Source organism: Ciconia boyciana, chromosome 1, assembly GCF_034638445.1.
Source record: "Ciconia boyciana chromosome 1, ASM3463844v1, whole genome shotgun sequence".
Lineage (NCBI taxonomy): Eukaryota > Metazoa > Chordata > Aves > Ciconiiformes > Ciconiidae > Ciconia > Ciconia boyciana.
In genome coordinates this window covers 215,664,472-215,686,422 of record NC_132934.1, presented here as the reverse complement: position 1 = coordinate 215,686,422, position 21,951 = coordinate 215,664,472, and the positions used below count along the sequence as shown (strand labels likewise).

Here is a 21,951-nt window from a genome sequence, read left to right as displayed (position 1 = left end):
TGGACTCAGCTGTTAGCATCCAACAGCTAGAGGCGGCTGCTCAAAGCTGATCTGGCAAGGCAGAACTTTACCCCATCAGTGCAAAGCCAACAGGATCAGCTCACAGCAGTTTCCCCCGCAGTTTTAAATGAGAAAGGAGATTTTACGCTAAGCTGGCCGAGGGGTGCTCAAGCTCCCCAGTCTGCTCTGGGGTCAGCAAACCTCTGCAGAGGTGAGGCAGCAACGAGCTTGGGGCAGAAAGCTCCAGCTTTTTGCAGAATGAACATGCCAGGGTCCCACATGAGAATCATTACAACAGTGAACTGGTATTTAATTTGAAGAAGCCTTACACAGTAATGAAATAAATCTCTCCGTTGAACAGGATATGCACTTTCTAGTGATGTTATTATATTGAATGGAGCTACTGACTCAGCTCATAGTTATCATGCCAGACATGTCTATCAACGAGCAATGTAAAACAATGGGCATGTGGGCTGCTCTTTTTTCAGAGGAACGTACCTTGAATATTGAATAAATATTAATCAAATATCTACGGGCCAGATCCAAGAGAATACATCAGCATCTATACTGTAGTTTAGACTACTAAAACCAAATGTGCACGTCAGCACCTGTGTAATCCAGGAGGTACTTAACTCATTAGGAGTTTTGTTTTTCTGCTTGGGAGTTCTGAAGGCTCGAGTTTTGCTTTCTGCACGCTCCAAGAGCTCCTAGGTACACAGGTATCACCTGAGACCTTTCAATCCCAGCTACAGGATGGTGCAGCATTTGTATCATCAGCTGCCTTGCCTGATCCTGGAAGCATGCCCAAATCACACTAGGAAGATCCTACTCAAGAGTTTGTGCTTGGTAATAAATATCCAATGTTTTTTAATATTTGTTAAAAACTGCACCCCAGTTTCTCTAATGACTGTACACAGGACTTCCTTCTACTGCCACTTGTGAAAGGGGAATATAATTACATTATGATTATGCTATCTATGTTATGGAAATAAACATAAAAATGGATAGGAACTTTGCTTTCATAGAGTCCTGTGGGTACAAATTCCACAAAGTGGAAGTAAGCTGCATACATTGCATTAGTTTATTACATGGAAATAATGCCATGTTCAACTCAAAATCACTTTACACTGAAATAATGCCATACTATATAATTTAAAATCAAAAGAAAAATGCAAATGTTGAAAAGGCATATATATATATATGCCCTGTACACTGAAAAGGTAAGTTTTAAAAGTATGCTTTCCTGTGCGTAAAAGGAATAATTACCAAAATAAAAACCACTAAGTCTTTGAAAATTCTTTGTTATTTTCCTATATTTCAAAAAGCTATGATTTGTAGCTAATAAGTAGTTCATTTAAGCAGAAAGCGACAAAAGCAGAATGATGCCTTTGGAAGACAGTAATGCTGCGAAGGAGAGGGTTTGAAGAGGTGCTATGTTAGCTTGGTTTAAAATACAGAAAAATATGACCCTGTTCTCATCAATGTAGGTCCTGTGCTGTGCCATGAGTGCTCACTCTCAGGGATGCTGGATGGTGTCTCATATCTATGACACAGTCTTAAACAGATGCAGTGTTTATCTTTCAAAGCTGTCCTAAGCCGTGGAGCTGCTGTGCTCCACGAGCTCCGGCATTGCCTCTGGGGTGCCTGCAGTTCAGTGGGTACATCTGACCCACGGCATTTCGCTGCCAGCCCAACAGAAACGCATCCTGCTGGAGCTGGGCCAGAGCCATGGGCTGGACCAGCCATATCGGGAGAAATCATCAGCAGAGAGCCACACCTGAGAGTTTGGGGTTTTTGACTTCTAATTTTGTCTTCAGCTAGAAAAGAAGTGTTTCTTACTTCGCTGTACCAAAATCACACTTTTCTTGATGGAAAAGACAAGAGCATTTTGGTTTTCTGGTGAAGGAAGCTCAGGAAGATCTGCTGGGGTGAACCTGCAGCCCTCCAGATGTGGGAAGAAATGGGTGAAAGGAAAAGAGAAGGTGCTTTGAACATCTTCCTTCAAGGATACTAAGATATCATCACAATATTCTTCGAAATGACTCAGAACTGAACCAGAGGGACTACTGAAACATTTTGAAAGCCATTTTGATCCACCTCTGTTCTCTCAGTTGTTCTTTGGCCATGATCAATACTCACGATTTTGGTTTTGATAGGGCTTGGGATCAATGCAGTTTAACTGTGACAATAAAAACCATCCATTTATTTATTTATAGTAAAATAGTGCACGCGTGCCTATTTTACTCTCCAGCTGAATCAGTAAGGTACGTTGTACAGCCTGGCACACAGCAGGGACACAGGGAGGTGGAGTGACACGTTTACAGATACTTTGTCACTCAGTAGTGGAAAAAGAAATGTGCAAATTTAATTCTGATCAGAAATTTAAACCATGAAAACTTACTACTTTTTGTACTTAGACTACTGACCTGAGGGCAATAAGGGACTACTCTTGCAGCTGATACCAGATCCTGCTCTCTGATGTGTCTTTATAACTCAGCTGGTTATTTCTAGCTGCCCATGTAATTGGGATGGGTTAATACTGCTGGCAGCAAGTAGATATATACAAACTGTTCCAAAAAAGAAGGGGTATAAAACACACCTACTTAAAAATCACCTGATTTATTTTCAAATATTATTTACAAAAAATGCCAATTCTGCACATGGTTTTCTAAGGTACTTTAATCCTATGCCAACATTTAACATAAAAGACTCTGTGGTTCAGGACTTTAGCCTGTTCTTGCAATTTTCTGACACTGTCCCTCAAGAGAGAACAAATATATCAGGTGTCCTACTTGAAAGTCAACAACTTGACACCACTGCATCTTGTGCTGCTCCTTATGGTGACGGACAACTAAGAATGGCTTAAAAATACAAAGCAAACAGCCAGAGTAAGTGGTTTCAAAATCAATACAAGAACGATCAAGTAGCAGAAGAGTACTTGTTATCTGTTCATCAAAATGATGTGAAAAGACATTCTGTGCATTCAGAATTTAATTTAGCTACTTGCTTTATCATCATAAACACTCATTTCAATATGGGCAATGATTATTTTTTCTTCCCAAACATGAATAATATATAATTGCTGGTATTTTTGAGGAGACAAGGTCTTTACCTTTATCCATCAGGGTAATTTATCATTGTCTTTCTTTTTCTTCTGCAGTGGTGAGAGAGCTTGTCAGCTCAGCTTGTTCTTAAAAAGCTGGAGTGTAATTCAATAATAAATTCACTCAAAGGCTAGCTGTCACGAAGCATTCATTTATTTGTATCCATTAGGTGATCTGCACTGCTGTTCTCTCTAAAGGGTAGCTAAGCTGCGTTTCTGAAGCCCAAGAAATATATTGCATAGATATTCAGTCATCTCCTTCACACTGCTGCCACTTCTGCATAGGCCATACAGGAATGCAAATGTGCCGTGGGTCCCCCGGGGGTGGTAATCAGCCAGACACGACCTGGTAGAGCCCTGAGGAGTAGGCTGTGGTTCCTGACCTGAATGACGAGTGTGCCTGTGCCACGGGTGTCTCTGCAGGACATCAGGCACACAGGACACAGAGGTCCACATCATCTCTGTGTTACCTGTTTATGGGACTGCTCACAGCAAGTGGCATGGATCCAACTCCAGTCCTACCCCATGAGGATGATGGTGCTTCGACAGAAAGATGTAGGACTTCCCATGCCCAGCAATCTACAGTCCTGATCTACAGCAAGAAGGAGATGACTTCATGAATCATAGCGGCAGCAACGGAAGGGAGAGGGTTGTCCTAAAGCAGGATGCTAGAGCCCTCCATCAGAACAAAAAGATTTCCTGCCCTCCCTCCCGTTGGACAAGCTATTGAGCCAGGAGGTGGAAGGAGAGATGAAGGTGGTTCATCTTGCCCCCAGCTGCTGCTGTGATCTTCATGGAGACACTGAGCAGTTCCATGGGTAAGAGGGATATTATCACCTGTCTTGTAAAAGCAACTGGAGGAGATTCAACAGTGAGAACACTACTGAAGAAAGGGAATATCTGCATGTACAAATACAGTCAGTCTCATTTGCCCAGACTACTTGGGTCCCAGATGGTCCCAGCCTGTGCTCCTCCATGGAGCAGTCACTGTCTGACCACTGCTGAAGCACTGCCATTTCCAGGGTGACAAGAGACAGTTGTTTAAAGGTTCAGCTTTCTAGGTGGTGAAAACAGGCAATTGAAACTACAAAGAGAAGCCAAGAAAGCAGAATACACTTGCAGTGGTTGAGTTTATTCAGCTCTATAGGATCTTTAAGAACAAACAGGAATGCACGATGTCTTTTAAGATCCCAAAAGCGTAATGGCATTTTTAGCAACCCAACAGGCTGATAAGCCTGGACTGTGTGCTGTGGTGCTGTCTCAGGGGAAAATATATACCGTCTGTTGAGGTCCTTCACTGTTACTTGCAACCGCTCCTGTGATGAGTCAAGATATTTAACTTGAGAGATGCAATACAATCACAGCTTGAGGGGACATATCTGTAGACCATATTTAGTGATACACACGCTATGCTGAGATTTTAAGAATGGCAACCTCATAAATCATCGCTATCTCTGTATAATCCTTTGTGTTAACTTAAATGGAACAAGGAGCCCCATTTATTAGTTAATGAAAAGCAATCATTAAACCCCTTCATACTGATTTGAAGCTTTGCATTCCCTCACTCTAATCTATATGCCAGATAAACATTTCTGGTAGCAGGTGCTGCCTTTGAATCCTGAATCTTTCTTTAGCAGGACATCTACAGATGGTTAATAACTCCTTCCTACATAGAGATCTACCATCAGATCTGTGAAATGCCTGTAACTCCTGTAGGAGTTTATGGGGCCCTGAATGACACAGTCTTTCTGCTAGTCCTCTGCTGGCACTCCCAGAAACAAATTCACTGTATAAATGAGAAATTCCCATTATTTCCCCCCACATCTGTGTGCAGCTGAATGCAAGCAGCCTTTAAAGAGAAGTTGCAAATTTTTTTTATCACACATGTATGAAGACTCCTATAGTTCTTTAGTTGTATGGAAAAGTTCATTAAACACGGACATGTGTCTACCAAAACTCTCTGCCTATCAGAACAGATACACATTGACCTGATACCAGAGTCCTCTGTGAAAAGGCTTCTGACAGCTCAGCTGAGGAATTGCAACCCTAAATATATCAGAAAAATGAAATTGTGAGTATAATCTATTTTATATTCCAAGGCCTGATTTTACAGCAACAAAACACAACAACCAACAGCAGAGAATTCACTGTGCTAACATTTAGTCCTGAGCCTGGACTGTTCAGTATCCAGAACCTGCAGTCTTCAGAATGCTGATGAAATACAACAGTTTGTGACATAATGAGTGTTTGGCCTTAATCTGAATCACTGTTGTCCGCTTTCTTGGACTCTGAAGGGCTTAGCAGCAAGACAAATCAGAGAAACTATCACATCAGGCCAACTCCCTGACACTGGTGTGCTTTTAAGTGGTTCATGTCCGAGGTCAGCCTGTAGACCGCTGGAGATGGCGATACATGGGAGGTGGTACCCAAGGGATGCTGGCAATGTCCCTTTGTGGAAGAGCATTAGGTCAGGCCCAGAAGGGCCTGAGAGGCCTGCTGAGATGCAAGTGCTGAAATAAACACCTGCACAAACACGAGGGTTGTATGTTTTCAGCACCAACCTATTCACTGCTGTGTGTGGGAAAGCTGAAAGTAAGCAGTTAATGACTGGGTGGAATTCAACAGAGTCAAAACCTAAGTGTTGAGAATCACCTCCTGGGCTCAGGGTCACCACTTCTGAAAGGCAACATTCAGAGCAGACACTGAATGATCTAAGAATCTGACACCCCAGGGTATGTATTATAGTGTCCTGCTGTAAGCACATGATTTTAAAGGGATGATCTCCCCTGACAGCCAGGCGTGTACTTAAACAAATGGCTGAGATGCAGTCACAGAAGTGAACTGTGTAAGATTTCTTTGGCAGTTCCTGTTTCTTGATGATGATTGCAGTGATAAAGAATGCCTCAGTATTAAAACCAATCTATATTCAAGCTGATTGTTTATATTGGAAATCACTCCCTAGACTGGAAGATTTTCTTCAGTTATGGAATCACAGAATGATAGAATGGTTTTGGTTGTAAGGGACCTTTAAAGATCATCGAGTTCCAACCCCCCTGCCGTGGGCAGGGACATCTTCCACTAGACCAGGTTGCTCAAAGCCTCATCCAGCCTGGCCTTGAACACTTCCAGGGATGGGCCATCCACAACTTCTCTGGACAACCTGTTGCACTGCCTCACCACCCTCATAGTGAAGAATTTCTTCCTTATAGCTAATCTAAATCTACCCTCTTTCAGTTTAAAGCCATTACCCCTTGTCCTATCACTACATGCCCTTGTAAAAAGTCCCTCTCCAGCTTTCCTGTAGGCCCCCTGCAGGTACTGGAAGGCAGCTGTAAGGTCTCTGCGGAGGCTTCTATTCTCCAGGCTGAACAACCCCAACTCTCTCAGCCTGCCTTCATAGGAGAGGTGTTCCAGCCCTCTGATTATCTTCGTGGCCCTCCTCTGGACTCGCTCCAACAGCTCCATGTCCTTCTTATGCTGGGGACCCCAGAGCTGAACGCAGTTCTTTTGAGGTCTCTAATAGTCACACTATAGATTGTAAATATCATTCTAGTTTCCCTCTCTTTTGGCTCTGTCAATGGAAGAAGGTCTGCCATTGCTGTTTACGAGATACTTCTGGAAAATGTCAGTCACTTGAACTAGAAGAGCCCTGCTGAACAGATGGCTTTCACTCCTTGAAATAAGAGAAGGCAGGAAAGATGCAACTGCACGTATGCGCTGGGAGAGAAGCATCTTGTCTTACTGGCTGGCAGGACATTGCAGATGAGGAGGCAGCAGAATTATATCAGCCACAAAATTCTTCAGATATCTACTTCCCTTAGACAATTTCCGTGTTCTGCATCTTGCTGCCATTCCATGTCTTAAAATGGCCAAGTGGCTTACGCTTTACCTCTTACTGAATCAAAACCAAAATTCACTTACCCTCCTTCAAAAGGATTGTCTCCTGGGATGACGTGAGTGCTGTCCTTGCCAATCAGGAACTTGATCCGATCGTAGAACGAATGCAAGCTCTGCTGGGAGATGGGGGCTTGCGTCTCCTGGATGATATCCAGGGGGTCCGGGGAGCCCAGGCACAGCGCATTGACGTGGCACAGTGGCTGCAAGCAGCAGTCTGGGTCCATGCAATCCACCAGGCCATCTGCAGAAGGGTAAGGAAGATTTTAGAGCAATGGTAACATGGAGTGTTGTAGACTTCAGGGTGCAAGAACTCTTTCCAGTGCACACAACAGAGGAATGTGAATTTACACCTACAGAGTAAGGGATGTTCCCTTAAAGCCCCAATAAAGAACCTCAAATATGCATTAATATGTAACATTAATATGCATTAGTATGTAATATATGAAAACACACACATATACATGAGATTAGACCCTAAAAAAAAGCATCTTTGAGGTTAATTCTGGGATATCCCATTTCACATCTCAGTCACTCAGATAACTCCAGAGCCCCAAAAGGTGGGTTTTTTTTCTGTCAATATACAAATGACTTTTCTACACTGGTCCTGTTCCCTGGGCAAATCACAAGCACATTGCATCATACCAAAGCTATCAGGGTTGCTTTCAGCAGGACTAAATAGCAAATAAAGCCATGGTATCTACCATGGGTACAGAGAGATCTATACATGCAACCCACTAAAGATTCTGGCTAGTTAGATGAGAAAGTAAGGGAGATTTTGCTGGGAAGGTTTGGTCTCTTTTGGCTTTTGTCACATTTATTCCATGCAGACACAGATTAACAGATGACCTCAAACTCTCAGGATATAAATCTTGTACTTTCAGCACCACTAAATTAATAATATCAACAATAATAGCAGTGGACACACATGAGAAAAGCTTGCCAAGCGTACTCTAGTAAAATTAGGGTTTGCGTATCTGTCAAGTCATGAAACGCACAGATAGTACTACTTCCCCTCCCACCTCCGTAGCAGCATTCCCCAGTTCATTTTGAGATGCCACTGTTCATTGCAAACAGCTTAGTAAAAAGCGGTGACAGGGAAGGAAATACAAAAAAAAGCTCAGAAGAGGTTTGATGAAGCATCACATTTAGAAATAAAAGTTTCTAGCATGTAGTAGAGATAGATCTTTAAATCAGATTAGGGAACTGGATGTTTTTGTTCTGGGGTAATGGGATATGGAGCCCTTCACTTCCAAATCATCAGTTCAAGCAAGACAGTTTGATAGTGAATGAAAATTGTTACCATGTGATGGCTGTTCAAAGACCTATGTGAAATGAATGGTTGGGATCAGTGTAGTTGCTGGGAACTCTATATATCAGAGAAACCGCCTTTACAGCTAGCATCCTACTAACGATTTCAGCATAGAGGCAAGAAATGAATGTGCTTGGAGAACAACACTGTCCTGAGAGGTAGGTCTCTCCTGAAGTAGGATGAGATTTGGAGTCGCCAGGATAATGTACTTTTTATTTCAAAGAAACAGTAAATTAAAACAAGACACTTTGTTATTATTACAGATTGTGAGCTTCAGTTTCATCCCAGTTATACCAGTGTGAATTAGAAGTGCTTTCACTAATGTTATTGGCATTACTTTGAATTTACTGTAATATAAATAGGATGAGAAGCTGATCTGTTATTATTGCTCTAGTACTTATGATGGCTTACACGTCATGGACTCGGATTCTGTTGAGTTATACCTGTTCCATTCTTGGAAGATTTTAGTGCCATAAAACATCACTGGCAACATCATTTCATGTGGTTACCCATACACAGAAAAGTGATCAAAAAGCTTGTGCAGCTTCCAGTCTACGTGTGGGTCAACGTGCAATGAATATCTGCTCCATGTAGACATGTACACACACACAACGAGTCATTTTCACAAGTGCTCTGCACCTGCCATTAATGATAATGGGAGCAGTGTTAGATTAGCAAGAATGCTTTTGAAAATCCCATCCATTATCCTTACCTCTGTCTGTTCTGATATCTCTACATCTTTATAACTCCTTGCACAATTGCCACAAAAATTTATCAGCTCGGGCACAAAACCTACCCATCTGCCTTTTCTCTTGATGACTAGTGATAATGAAAAAGAACCAATTACGTTTTATTTGCCCATTAAAAAAATGACTTGCTGCAGATGATTAGGCCAGTAGGATTCTCGAAGGTCAAATCTCAGATGGAATTTGAGAGACCGTTCACAGAATAGAGACCTGCATAGATGTAATATGCTTATCCATAGCTATGTGACAGAAAAAAACAAAGAGATGGAAAAGAAACAACAAACCAGCCTTGTTACTATATCGACTACAGTTTTCAAGCAAGATAAAATGTTGTCATTTTCTTCCACACATTAATAATGTTTTCTAAGGTTACAGACACTCTGGTGAGAGGACGGCAAACCAGCTGTACCATACCTCTTCATTACCCTGTCTTTATTCCAGGCATCAGAAATGTGTTTTGGGACCTGAAGCTGCAAGATAGCAAGGAAATGTTGTTTTGCAGGAAACTAGATAAATGTTTGAAGGACAGATGCGCAGGACAATGTTTTGTACAGGTGGGAATGCTGAGGCCTCATCTGCAGATAAGCCTTTCAACTAATGTGTTTCAGGCCTGTATGGAATAAGTTGGGGGTAATTACACCAGAGAGGTTTGTCACTGACATCTTAAACTCATTAAGGTTCTCAGAAGCTGAAATGGGGTTTAGCTACGCAACTCCCTGCGATATCAACAGCAGTCTCAGGGCAAAGCATTTCTTTCACTTAGAAAGGACATTTTTGTCTGAGCCATGCAGAATGGCAAGAGTTAAGCTACTAACCAGATAATAAATAGTGATGTCTCCATCTGAATATTGTTTTATTGTGGTTTGTTTTTTTTTTTATTGTATGGTCCACAAGTGATCCAAGTGGTGCCCTACAGTGAATTGTGAGGAGATATAATGAAATTGTACACAGCTATGACTTCTCATGCCCTGAGATCTCTCACTGGATCCATCAGAAGAGTGAGGATACAGTGACATTTGCAAGAAGCTCCCTACACATGAAGAGCAAGGCATTCAGGGACCTGCATGGACTAACAGAAAATAAAATCAGAGCAAAATAAAACTCATGGTTTAATGGTCCAAGTAGACAAAAACAAATGTGGGAAGCCAGCACCAGCAGCAAAAGAAAATATAGCAAGGTATGATCTCACAAAACAATATGAAGTAATAATACAAAACACCTTTGAAATTTATAAAGTGTAAAGGTGAATTTTCCTTAGAACTCACTGCAAAATTTCCAAAGAGAAGTAACAGAAGGAGGTGAACATGGGACCTAGTGGCTTCTGCACCCAAGTTTTGCAGCAGCAAAGCCACAGAGAGCCATGATCTGTGCGTGGATTCCTAACTCCGGTAGCTCCCAGAGCACAGATATGCAGCACAGGAAGTTCTCAGCTATGGCCATGTTCATACAGCTCTTGGTTTTAAAAAGTGGCAGCTCCCTTATTCTACATGTAGCCATAATATGACCGTGGCACTTCAGACCAGAGAACAAATGTGTTGCTGAATTATCTCCACGGAAGGTTGAAAGTCCTGCGTAGAGGGATTACAGTAATTCACATGCTTTAAGGTCAAAGAAGCTACTACGATCAGCTTGGCTGACCTCTTATATACACAGGCTGTTAATTTTTTTTCTCCCTAGAACTGGATTAAAGCCTGTCTTTTAGAAAGATATCTCATATATCAAAGACAGTTGATTACAGTGAGTCCACCACTTCCTCCGGTAAACTATTCAAATGCTTAATTACTGCGAGGAAACTGCATCTTATTTCAAGGTTGAATTTGTCTAACAACTCCAATATCCCACAACTGGAACTTGTTTTGCCTTTCTCTGCAAGGTTACCAATATTTCTTTCTGCCCTGCATGCCCTGATGTGTTTTCCATGTGCAAGTCCCTCCACACAGAGCAACAATCCATTCCAACCCTTTTCTCTGAACAGCTGAGGAAGATTAAACTTCCCATCGTAAGGTTTGTTTTCCAGCTGCTGGATTTTTTTTGCGTGTGGCATCCTTTGATCTCTTCCCAGTCATTTCACATCTTTTGTTATGTGTGGGCACCAACGCTGGACACAGAACTGTGGCAGCAAGTGGCAGCAATATTGGGTACAGAAGAGAGACCACTTCCCAACTTTTGGGTTTTTATACTTCTAAGGTTCACAGTAGCCTTTTAGCAATAGCCTTGCACTGAGAACTCATGTTGAGACAATTATCTCCAGTGACCTCTAAATCCTGTTCTGAGTCATTGCTTTTCAAGAGTCTCCCAACCCGTAAGTATAACATGCTTGCTTTGTTCCCAGGAGTATTATATTGCATTTTGCTGCATTAAGACACATTTTGTTTGATTGTGACCTTGTAGCGATGTGAGTCAGATCACTCTGTATCAAAATGATCTGGGTATGCTATTTACCGCCATACCAAGCTTTAGGTGACCTGAAGATTTTACCAGGAGAGATTTAAGCTACATTCTAAGACAATGATGAAACTGCTGAATAGGTTTGGATCCAACAACCAATCCCAAGGGACCCCTCTGGAAAAAGCTTCAATCATAGATGCCTTTCAATTAACAAATTAATTTGGAGATCTGTCACTGAGTCAGATTTTAAGCCATCTCTTGTGTTCCTCAGTATTTCTATGTAATACAAGTTTTTACATCTTTGAGACATTTTACGCATCCTATATAGGCACAGGTGCCCTTAACTGGCAATCGTGCCAAAAATAAAACTCTTTTGCCAGACCTCCTTTGTGTAAAGCCATGAAATAAATACCTTTTGCGATCTCACCCCATTGGGTGAATCAAATCACTGCCTCTGTGAAAAGGGAGCTATTGGCAAGACATTGCCATGTCTGGTAAATAATGTGATCAATGGGTTGCAGCTTTAACAAAGAATCATGTAATCATAGAATAAGTAAGACTGCACGGGACCTCTGGAAGTCATCCTGTGAGCCCTGTCTCATTCCTTTCAGAGAGCGACAGACATGAAGGAGAATCATCAGGACTCAGCAAAAAAGGTTCCTTTTCTGCCATTTACGATAAAGGAGCTCCAATATACTTAGCTAACATTATTTTTTAGGGGACCAAGTCCACTTTGATCAGATAATCTGCACTCGTATCACCAGACAGCGAGTTTTACTTTGGGATTACTGCATCTAGCTCATTTCTTGTAGGTGGAGTTGGAACACTGTTTTTAGAAAGATGCTCTATCTCATTTTAAAGATTGCAAATCCACCAATCCCATTAGTGAGCTCTTCCAAACACTACCTTAGACTGTAAACTCTTTGGAAGCAGAGACTGTCTTTATTTTCTGTTCACAAAACAACTGAAGTGCCAGCACAACCCAATGAAATAACCACAATTCTCATTAAAGGTTTGTGTCTGCAATGTATTTTCAGCCTGTTCTCCATGCAAGCATTGCTTCATGAAAGGGACTAAACTCTCAAGCTATCTGTGCCTTCTTGGAGCAGGACCTTGGCCTAACAAGCACCACACTTGCTTAATACCAGCTGGAAAACACCTGGTATTAACTCACTTTAAACACCCTCACTGTAGCAACTGGGACAGCTACGTTAGATAATGACAATAGATCTGAATGCTGACCTTATTCAGGAGTTTCACGAGATACGCAATATCATAACTGCCTTCTACAAACAGTCACCTGGATGCCAAATTTAAGATGACCTAAAATTACTTGGCTTTCAAACACTGCTTGTGACCCATCGCCTCCTGAAAATCATGCCCTTTACGATGTTTAAATAGCATGCAAAAAAATACAGCCACCCAAACCAACCAGAAGTTTTGAAAATCTGGAGCTGCTGGGGTCACTGTGGAGGACTCAGGGCTGTGTCTTGTTTACCCTGCCCACCAGAGCTTCAGGTGGGCTGGAGGAGCAGTATCTCATGCTTTCTGGTATTTACCACACAAGGAGTTGCAGGAGCCAAGCCAAAAGTAATTTTCTTCTCAAGAAAACAACAAATAAACTGAACCTGTTCCAGGTGTGTTATGATAGAAACAAAGTTGGTATGGTAAGCACCACATCTGCCAGGTGGTTGGCTAAATGGGACATGCTCCTTCCCTCCCAAGCACACAGGATGGGGCAGGCGTTGAGTAACTAAAGGGGTTTTGTGAGTGTCTTCCTTGCCTGTAAGCCTTCACATCCAGACTCTCTGGCTTCCCTGAAAGCCTCCTTTGCTAGGAATGGGTTAAGATCCTAAGGCACACAACCAGCCACTAACTGGTAGGAAAAACTGTGTGCCTATTGAACACCACTGCTTATTAGGAGAGGCAGATGAGATGAGCGTGACATATTCCCTCCCCAGAACAAAAACTAATTGTCATGTTCACAGCCACTACTAGCCAGCAATGGGGCTACTATCCCTGCTTTCCTTGGGTTGCTGCTGCACTTGCTGGCTGCAAAGTGCTCACAAATCCCACGGCAGTCTCATTCCTCTTTCAAGCCTCATGCAGTCTAGTTTCCAAGTCCCTCACCCACCACCATGCAGCGCCAACAAGGTGTCAAGGATTAGAGTTTTGTACAGAAGCAAAGGGCTGGTTTTGAGAGACTGCTTCTGCAGTAAACAAGATCAGCCGAGAGCTAATAAAATTTCAAATTAGCTGTGACTTTTCATGGCCCCACAATTGTGTTGGCTGATTTAATGGGCAGCGTCTTAGCTCGCTGAGATTGAATAATTGAGCATTTCTACAGAGTTATGGGTGCTGCAACAAAAATCCGTCATGCTAACATCAACAACTGAATGCAAATAACCTTCAGCCAGAGGTGTTATTATGTGTTTAAGCAGACTCTGACAGGTGCTGCATGTCAAGTGTCGGGCTGGAACAGGCAGGCCACAGGTAGGGATGGGCCTGTTTGTAGGCAGAGAGCATCCTGTGGACCGTGATGCATATCGGGAGCCCTGGACTTGCAGGCAGTCAGGGGGAGGTGAGCCTAAGGAGCCATATTAGGGTAAATCTGGGACAGCATACATGACAAATTCAAGGATTGCTCCTGCTGAAGATCATGAGACTTTTTGCCACTGACTGCAGCAGGAAGAGCCTCTGTGAGAAACTGTACTAGGCAAAGCAAAACTAGACAGAAAAATAACAATAAAACCCCATTGTCTTTCAGGGGTATTTTCATTGCTAATGAAAGCATAAAATGCACGGATTATACAAATAATTGCATCTCTCGCCTCATCCAGTTCTTATCTCTCACATTCCTTTCTGTGCCATTCACCAGGCAACATTATCACTTTTCGTGGGGAGACTGTCTTGTCCTGTGACGCTTTTGGACATATTACTGGGAGAGTTTGGATGGGGAGAGTTTAAAATACAGACGCTCAGAGGTAAAGCTAACAAAGTGTTAGGCTTACCCTTGAGCAAATCAGATTTTACCCTTCCAGCTCTAGCCTAAACTCTGGTGACACAGAGACTAAAGGAATGGCTCAGTACTTCTGCACAGAACACAAGTTATTGTTCATGTGAATGCTTGTGCTGATGAAGCTTTACAGGAGTAATGATGTTCTGCCCTGAGCTGAGGACCGACACTCAATTTACTTCAATTGGATTTGGGGAATAAATAGGTTTTACTCCAGTGGTTTGCGGAGAACAATTTTACCTATTCAACAAAAGAGTTGTAGCTTTTGGCCCCACTGTAAGGAATCAAAGGGAAACAAAACACAAATGTAAGGAACAACAGCAAGGTGACTGTCAACCCCCTGTGATCATGTTAGCTATTAAAGTTCTCTTTGCTCTTTCTATCCCACCTGCTCTGTTTTGATTTTGCCTGAATAAGGTTGTCACTGGTTGTATCCTGGCTAAAATAGGCTGCTGGCTGCCTGGGAAAGGAATTGCCCTCACATCTTTCTCTAAGTGCTCAGTGCATGTTTGCAAATTCGAAATAATAGTCATATGTAATAGTAATCAGGTGTTTGAATTACAGCACTCCTTGGGCTCTACTGCAGAAGCAGAGCTCTGCGGTGCTAGTCACTACGGAAATACTCTGCAAAAAGTCCATCCTAATCCAGAGCTACATTCTTGTTTAACAAAACATCTGAAAAGAAAAAGGAGGGAAGAAGAAGGAGGAAATGACAGAAAACACATGATAATCACCACTAGCTGGGCATAAACCAGAGCTATAATAATGTGTTTAGAGTCTACAAGTTCACAGCATCCCCCAGCTCATCATTGCTCTGGAGGATATAGTTGATGCAGCTGGCTTCAGGGTTTCTTCCTTTCTCCAGGAAGGCTTTTAACAAATGGACTTACACATTGCATGACCGGCAAAGCAGCACAGAAACCAGACAATCTATGTTTGGAGTGATATTCATGAAGCTGAGCAAGGTACGTATGTGAGTCCCTCCAGCAGCGGAGAGACTGGCATTCAGACAGTGCAGTAAGTATAGGTTGCTTGACCTGACTGATGGTCATGCAATACCGTAGCCAAAACTGCCTTCTTCAGGAGCCAAAGCACCTCTCAAAAGTGATTCCTCTGAAAAAAAGGGACTCAGAGACTAGAATTTTTTTGTGGGAGCAATGGGTTCACACCCTCAGCAGCTGAGATATCCTTGTCACCAAGGTCTCTCGCTCTCCTGGCAAGTGCTGCAAGTGTTAAGCTACTGTTGAAACGTTTGCCCTAACAGATTCTGTTGACTGAATCCAAGGCAACTCAAGCAATCATCTGAGCACAGCTTGGAAAGTGGTCTCAGGTAACTCAGATATAAGCATGTTTCTCAAATCCTGGTCAAGCGGAAACTGGCCATGCACTCTATGCACCCTGAGCACACTCGGGGCAAAACTTTAGGTTTTTAAGGGGACTTTCTGCCCAAAGAGGAGGCAAGAGTTTGCGTCAGGTGCTAAAGCAGGTCTGGCAGAGCTTTCCTGAATTTCTCCTTTGAACATTTGTGCCCAAACTCTGTTTAAGCATCTTTTCAGGTGCAGAAATGCTTTGTGAAATGCGTGTCCAAGCCTGCCTTTTCTGAAGATGGTTCATGTCACCTTTTGTTACATCTTATATATCAGCAGTGCCTCCTTCCCATCAGTGACTTCTCTCATTTCAGCAGCAATGGTACGTTTCTTTTGACACAGAGGACACTTTCATGGTTTCTTTCTGTAGCTATTAATCAAAGACATTTCTTTAAGGAATAGTCAAAAGTACCAGGAACTCTCCCAAGCTGTCAAGACAACCCACAGCCACTGCTAGACCCTCAGTTCACAACACATCATCTTGAGTAATGGCACAACCAATGCCTGCTTCTGGATGCCGTAACGCCTGGGTTCACACCACCCTCCTGACAGCCCCAGTGCTAACAACCGGCAGCAGGTGATCCTCAAGTGTTACTGTCCAACACAGAATCAGCAAAGAGCTGAAGCCTGAAAATGTGAACTGGTCATTTTGTTCTCTTACTTGAGGAAAGGTTGATTAACAGTCATCATAAAACAGAGGAAGAGAAGCTGGGTGATTTATAACAAATTATACCAGCTAGCCAATCTTTTCAGGTACAGCAGACTTTCTCATCTTTTTAGCAGTGCTTTGTGGTTCCTCCAAGATGACCCTGTTGTTTGACTGGATCTATCTGTGATGGTAAATGCTAATTTATGATGGCTGTTTTCCCAGGTGCGTTCAGTTCTCAACACTTCCCTTCATAAATGTAGCTAGCACGTTAATGCATCATTTTTTATGGTTTCAAGGAAGCAGACAGCTCCCACACCATGCCCAGGAGACAATCTTCTTGTGCTATAAAAGCCTTGCAGGCATGAAGTAAAGGTTCATAACAGTGTGCAAAAAGAAAACAAAAATAATCTGAAAGCACCCCACCACCTTGTCGGCAGCTCAAGCACTTGCAAAGACAAAGGTTTACATTCTGGGGTTCTCCTGGATTCTTTACAATTCCCTTTACAACCCTGCCGCTACCTTCAGGTGGAACCCTATGTACTGGCAAAGAGCAATGCAGACTTCTGCCAGCTCCCTAACTTATTTGGCATGTGGTGGACAGATGGTGGACACATGGGTGTTAAGAAGGCCAGTGTGCAGAGCCAAAATTTCTCTTGCCAAAGAATTTAAAATGCTGCTGTCTCAAAGCATTAGGCAAGTCTCCACCTTACTACAAGCGCTACCTGACCCTTGAATGGGGCAAGCAAGACACAAAGCATTACTCTGTGGAGTTGCACCAACGGGCTATGGTACAGTTAAACAAACAGCATTGATTTGCCTCAGAGAACTCATTCCTGAATTAGATCGTCACTGAAGTGAGAGTTAGTTTCTAGTGGCAGCAATAACTAATACTCAAGGCTGCAAAGAAAGGCAAAAATCCCATGTGCGGTGGCTTGGTGGCTCTGACCTGCTCACTGCTCCAGGGTTTGAAAACTAAGGCAACTTTTAGTTGCTCTGGCCCAGGAGGATAGAGGGAAGGACAGCATAAGGATTGCTCTTGGGTAGCATCTGGTGGAGCGCAGACTGAACTTGCAAAGGCAAAACAGGGCCACGTGTACATTGGAACCCTGTGTTCATGCTAGGCTGAATGCATTGCATGTAGCTGCCACGAATGAGACATAAACTGAGGGGTAGAAACTTCACTACAATTCTTGCAGAAAAAGAGAAGAGGATGGTTTATTTTCTTCACTCCCAAAAAGAAAGATCATTGACCAGGTGACATGTAAGAAAAATGAAGTTGCTGTACTTCCATGTAATGGTGTGCAATACACGTTAGGATAAGCCAGCACTATTTGACTGGGAAGATTATCTATCTGTCTATCTATCCATCTGTCTATCTATCTATTTAAATTATCCTGCAGTAATCACTAACACAAGCCTTTGGAAGTGTTTAAATTGGGAAGAGGCAGCAGAGAACTGAACATCAACCTCTAATTAATATGAAGGGTTAGATAATGTTAGGAACATTTATATTCCAGACATATTTTTCCTCTGAGAAAGACTCTTGCCTTTCACAAGTCAAGTAGATTCACTTTGGGTAGAGTTCAGCAACTGTTTAGCAACTGGAATTGTTCAAAGCAGGAAATGAAGGCTGCGGTCAGTTCCGCTTCCTGGAGAACCAGCAAGCTTTACCCTTTCTGGAAGACTTTGCTACTCTGGAAAAGCCCAAAACAGTAACAAAGGCCTTCAAATGAAGTTACTGTGTTTCAGACAGAACTTTTAGACCAAAAGAGCAATTTAGTTTAATATCTATAATTCTCTCATGGTTTCAGGACAGTGGGGTATATCCAGACAATGATAGGGTGAATTGGCCAACTCTCTGCCTCTCAATAAGGAGGGAGTCACACACATATTATTTCTCCACTCTGAGAAAAATCTGAGAAAAGCTGTGTTAATCATCTTTGCTCCCCAACAGCATATCTGTGAGACTGTGAGGAATATCCTCTCCTCTTCCCTTCCATTCTTCCTGTATGCTCTGTTCCTGATGGAGGAGTCTACAAATGCAACGGAGCCCATACTTAGCCTATGGCATATTAGCCTGTTCTCAAGGCTTTGTCAAATGCCATTAATTCCACTTCTAGGACTTGTCACAGAAGATAATTTCCTTGGTCTTTTAAACCTTCAAAATTCTTATTCTTCAAGCACATGACAGAGCACTCAGTGTGGGGTGAGACAGGACTACTCTCAGGTAGTGAGAGTTTACAGCCATGAATTAGAAAGGTTATTTTCTGCCAAAGAGAGGCAAGAACCACTTTTCTCAGCTTGCTTTAAGGAAACACCTCCCATTTGTTGTAATACAGGTGGCCTCTTAGGTCAAATGTGCAAAATCCTAGCCTTTTACCCAGATTGTTAAAGCTCTGTCACTGCACTGTTTTCCCTTGACTGATACTGGATGATCGCCTGCTCTCAGTTACTTGCTACAACTCCTTCCAAGTTGACGAGCTTTGTGTTCAAAAGTGTAAATAAAGTGGACTTGGGTGTGAAACCTAAGTGCTAGCTTTGACAAATGACACTTGTGTGTGGAGAGGGGACGGCCCTCCGAGACACCTTTTTTCTAACCTGAACCAAGATTACATTTCACCGAGTCTCTCTCTGAGTGACTTCTGCTTAGCTTGTTATTGTTTATCTGAACAGCCTCCAGATTTAAGAGGCAAACACACCCTGTAATTTGGTACCCGTCTCCCTCAGGGTATGATTAAGCTGGGATCTGATGAAAAAGATTCTGACTTCAGCTCCCATTATCCTGAGGAATTTCCGGCTGCAGGGATCTTGATTAGCAGACACATGATACCACAGCACGGGAACCAGCTTCCAATGCGCCCAGGCAGGGTGAAGCCCCCCTGTAGCGTGAACAGCCCCACCATGGTGTCTCAGCTTTGAGAGATGCTGCTCTGAGCAGAAAGTGACTCAACGGGCAGCAGTCACCAAGCAAAAGTAGGCACCTACGAGGCAGTATCTGAAATAGCTCAGAGATATGATGCCCTAAATCTATTTCTCTCTGCTGGTGGCACCCACAGTGACCAGCTCAGATGTTTGACTTCTAAGGAGTCATGAAAGGACTCCCATCTCCATTGTCTACATTCATGTGCATATGAAGACAAATTCAGCAATAGCCCTGAAATCCTTTACAGTGAACAGTCCAATAAACCACCTTTCTCCAGCCCTAAGCATGCACCGCTCCAGAGACTGTGATAGGACCCCAAAAGAGGGAGAAGACATAGTGTTCATACACATACTACATGCTCTTTCAAGAGGCTGTTCAGGCCTACATCTCTTCAGTGCTCTTTGAAGCACAGCAGTTTTCCAAGGTATAATGTTTGTGGTGACAAAATGGCTGCATCGGATATGGGCTCAATTCTGCTTCCTAAACACAGGTGCCTAAGTGTCATTTGACTTGCCTTTGGATATCTGAGAAATCCAAAGGCAGCTGTCACACATGAAACATATACATACGCTACACTGGAAATACAAGTTATCGTGAAGGGGAAGCCAGAAGGCAGCTGGGGTACTCTATGATGTCTCAGATGGTGCTGGACAAAAGGCAACAGACATTAAGTTGGAACAGGGAAAATTATGATTAGATATTAGAAGAAGAACGTTTACTAGAAGGATGGTCATATACTGGAGCAGGTTGCCGAGAGAGATGCAATCTCCATCCTTGGAGGTGCTCAAGAGTTGACTGGACACAGTCCTGAGCAACCTGATGTAATTAGACCTGCTCTGAGAAGGGGGTTGAACTAGACAACTGGTGGAGGTGCCTTCCAACCTAAATTACTCTATGGATGTTCTTCAAATGTGTCCAGCTGTCTTGCTATAGGGATCAACATAACAGCTAGGAAACAGGTCCAGAATCAGCCTTTCTTTACCAGTCCATGTAACCATATACAAATCCCTGTGCTAAACAAGGAAATCGGGCTTCAGAGTAGAAGTGCCTCACCACTGCTGATGCCCCTGCATCTCAGAGGTTGAAATTCTAGATTTGAGCCCACAAATACAGCACAAATGATCCATAAACATGTATAAAAATCAACCTGAGAAGGTAAATGTATACCTGTTCCACTTTCCAGCTGAGGAGAGTCCTTAGCAGTAATGTAGCAAAATCAAAGAACTAGCATAATGTATGACATGGATTATCTGTAAACTGTAATGCACACCATGTACGTGTATTTTTTTTAGTGTTACCAAGATTAAAGTCAACACTCATTTGTGGGCTCTGACACATGAATAAGCTGTCACATGGCAATATGTTACAACCTATCAGTTGCTCTGCTCTAGCTGTGTACAACACTGCTCCACACAAGTTCACCAAATGCAAGTTAGCAGCTGATGTGCACCAACTTGTAAACATGTCGATGCCTTTTGTCTCTCCTGTCTACATCTGCTGTCCTGCAGGCTAGCAAGGCGACAAACGGCTCATTTCAAGGTGAGGGTAACCCAGTTACAAGGTTAGCACCTTGAACCAGGAGATATGAGGAGATGGTCTTCCACCAACCTGCTCAGAGTCTGGTCATGCTTTTTGATGTTATACAGATGTGGTCTACCTTGTGTGTTAAGCTGTACTACTCCTTCTCCCCTCTCCCTCTTTCTAAAAACTTTACAGGGTTTTTGTTGGTTATTTTTTCCATGGAAACTGGGATTATCCTTGGCTCTGTTTAACATATTTTTACACATCTGATGTGATGAACTTTATTGCTGCCCTGTGTCAGCTGTAAATAGGAAAGATGAGTACAGTGATATGCAGTTTCGTGTGAGGCAAAAAGCGACCTTTGTTTTATAGTGTGTACTCTTTGTATGGTTCTCCAATTTTTTCTGTCTTTTCTAAAGGGATAATTTGGTCCATTTGCCATGCCAGATGTGCAGAAGTATTTTAAATATTCAATCAGAATCCCAGTTGCTGTGAAGGAGATAATTACAGTCTTGGCTTGGCTATTTTTATTTTTTTTTTAACTGTACTGTTCTTGTGAATATGATAAAACAGAGGCTTGCAAAATGCAGTCTCCACTTCACAGTCTGGGTCCTGGCCCAGACTTGTGGTTTACAAAGCCTTTTGCTGAGTGACAACAAAACAAATTATGCAGACTCCCTTATGCCTTAAATTTAATATCTCATCTCCTGCCCTCTAATTCAAACCTTCACACTGCACCAGGGTTTCTTTTGTAATGAGATAACTCTGAATATTAAGTCTGCATTACGCAGGGCTATTATTCACATGCCTGACATCATTACATATGGAACTGTAATCAATAAAACATGGTTCGAGAGGGATTGGATGGCTTGTGGGCATGGGGATCAGTCACCGAAGCCTCTGAGTTTCTGCAAAACATCCATCCCAAGTCAGTAGTGACCTACCAGAGAGCCTTGATGAAAACCTCAGGCAGTGAGGCCAAAGTTCGAACAGTCAGGGGTGTTTGCTGTCTGAGGTGGTCCCATCGTGTCA

At 42.7% G+C, this 21,951-nt stretch overlaps 1 protein-coding gene across 1 annotated transcript in view; it reads right to left on the bottom strand.

Moving 5' to 3' along the window:
* TENM4 (teneurin transmembrane protein 4) overlaps window positions 1-21,951 on the bottom strand; it is a 514,257-nt gene that overhangs the window by 89,559 nt on the left and 402,747 nt on the right. Inside the window, exon 16 of the mRNA XM_072850823.1 lies at window positions 7,025-7,241. Coding sequence (XP_072706924.1) covers window positions 7,025-7,241 — 217 coding nt within the window. The remainder of the gene's footprint in view (window positions 1-7,024; window positions 7,242-21,951) is intronic.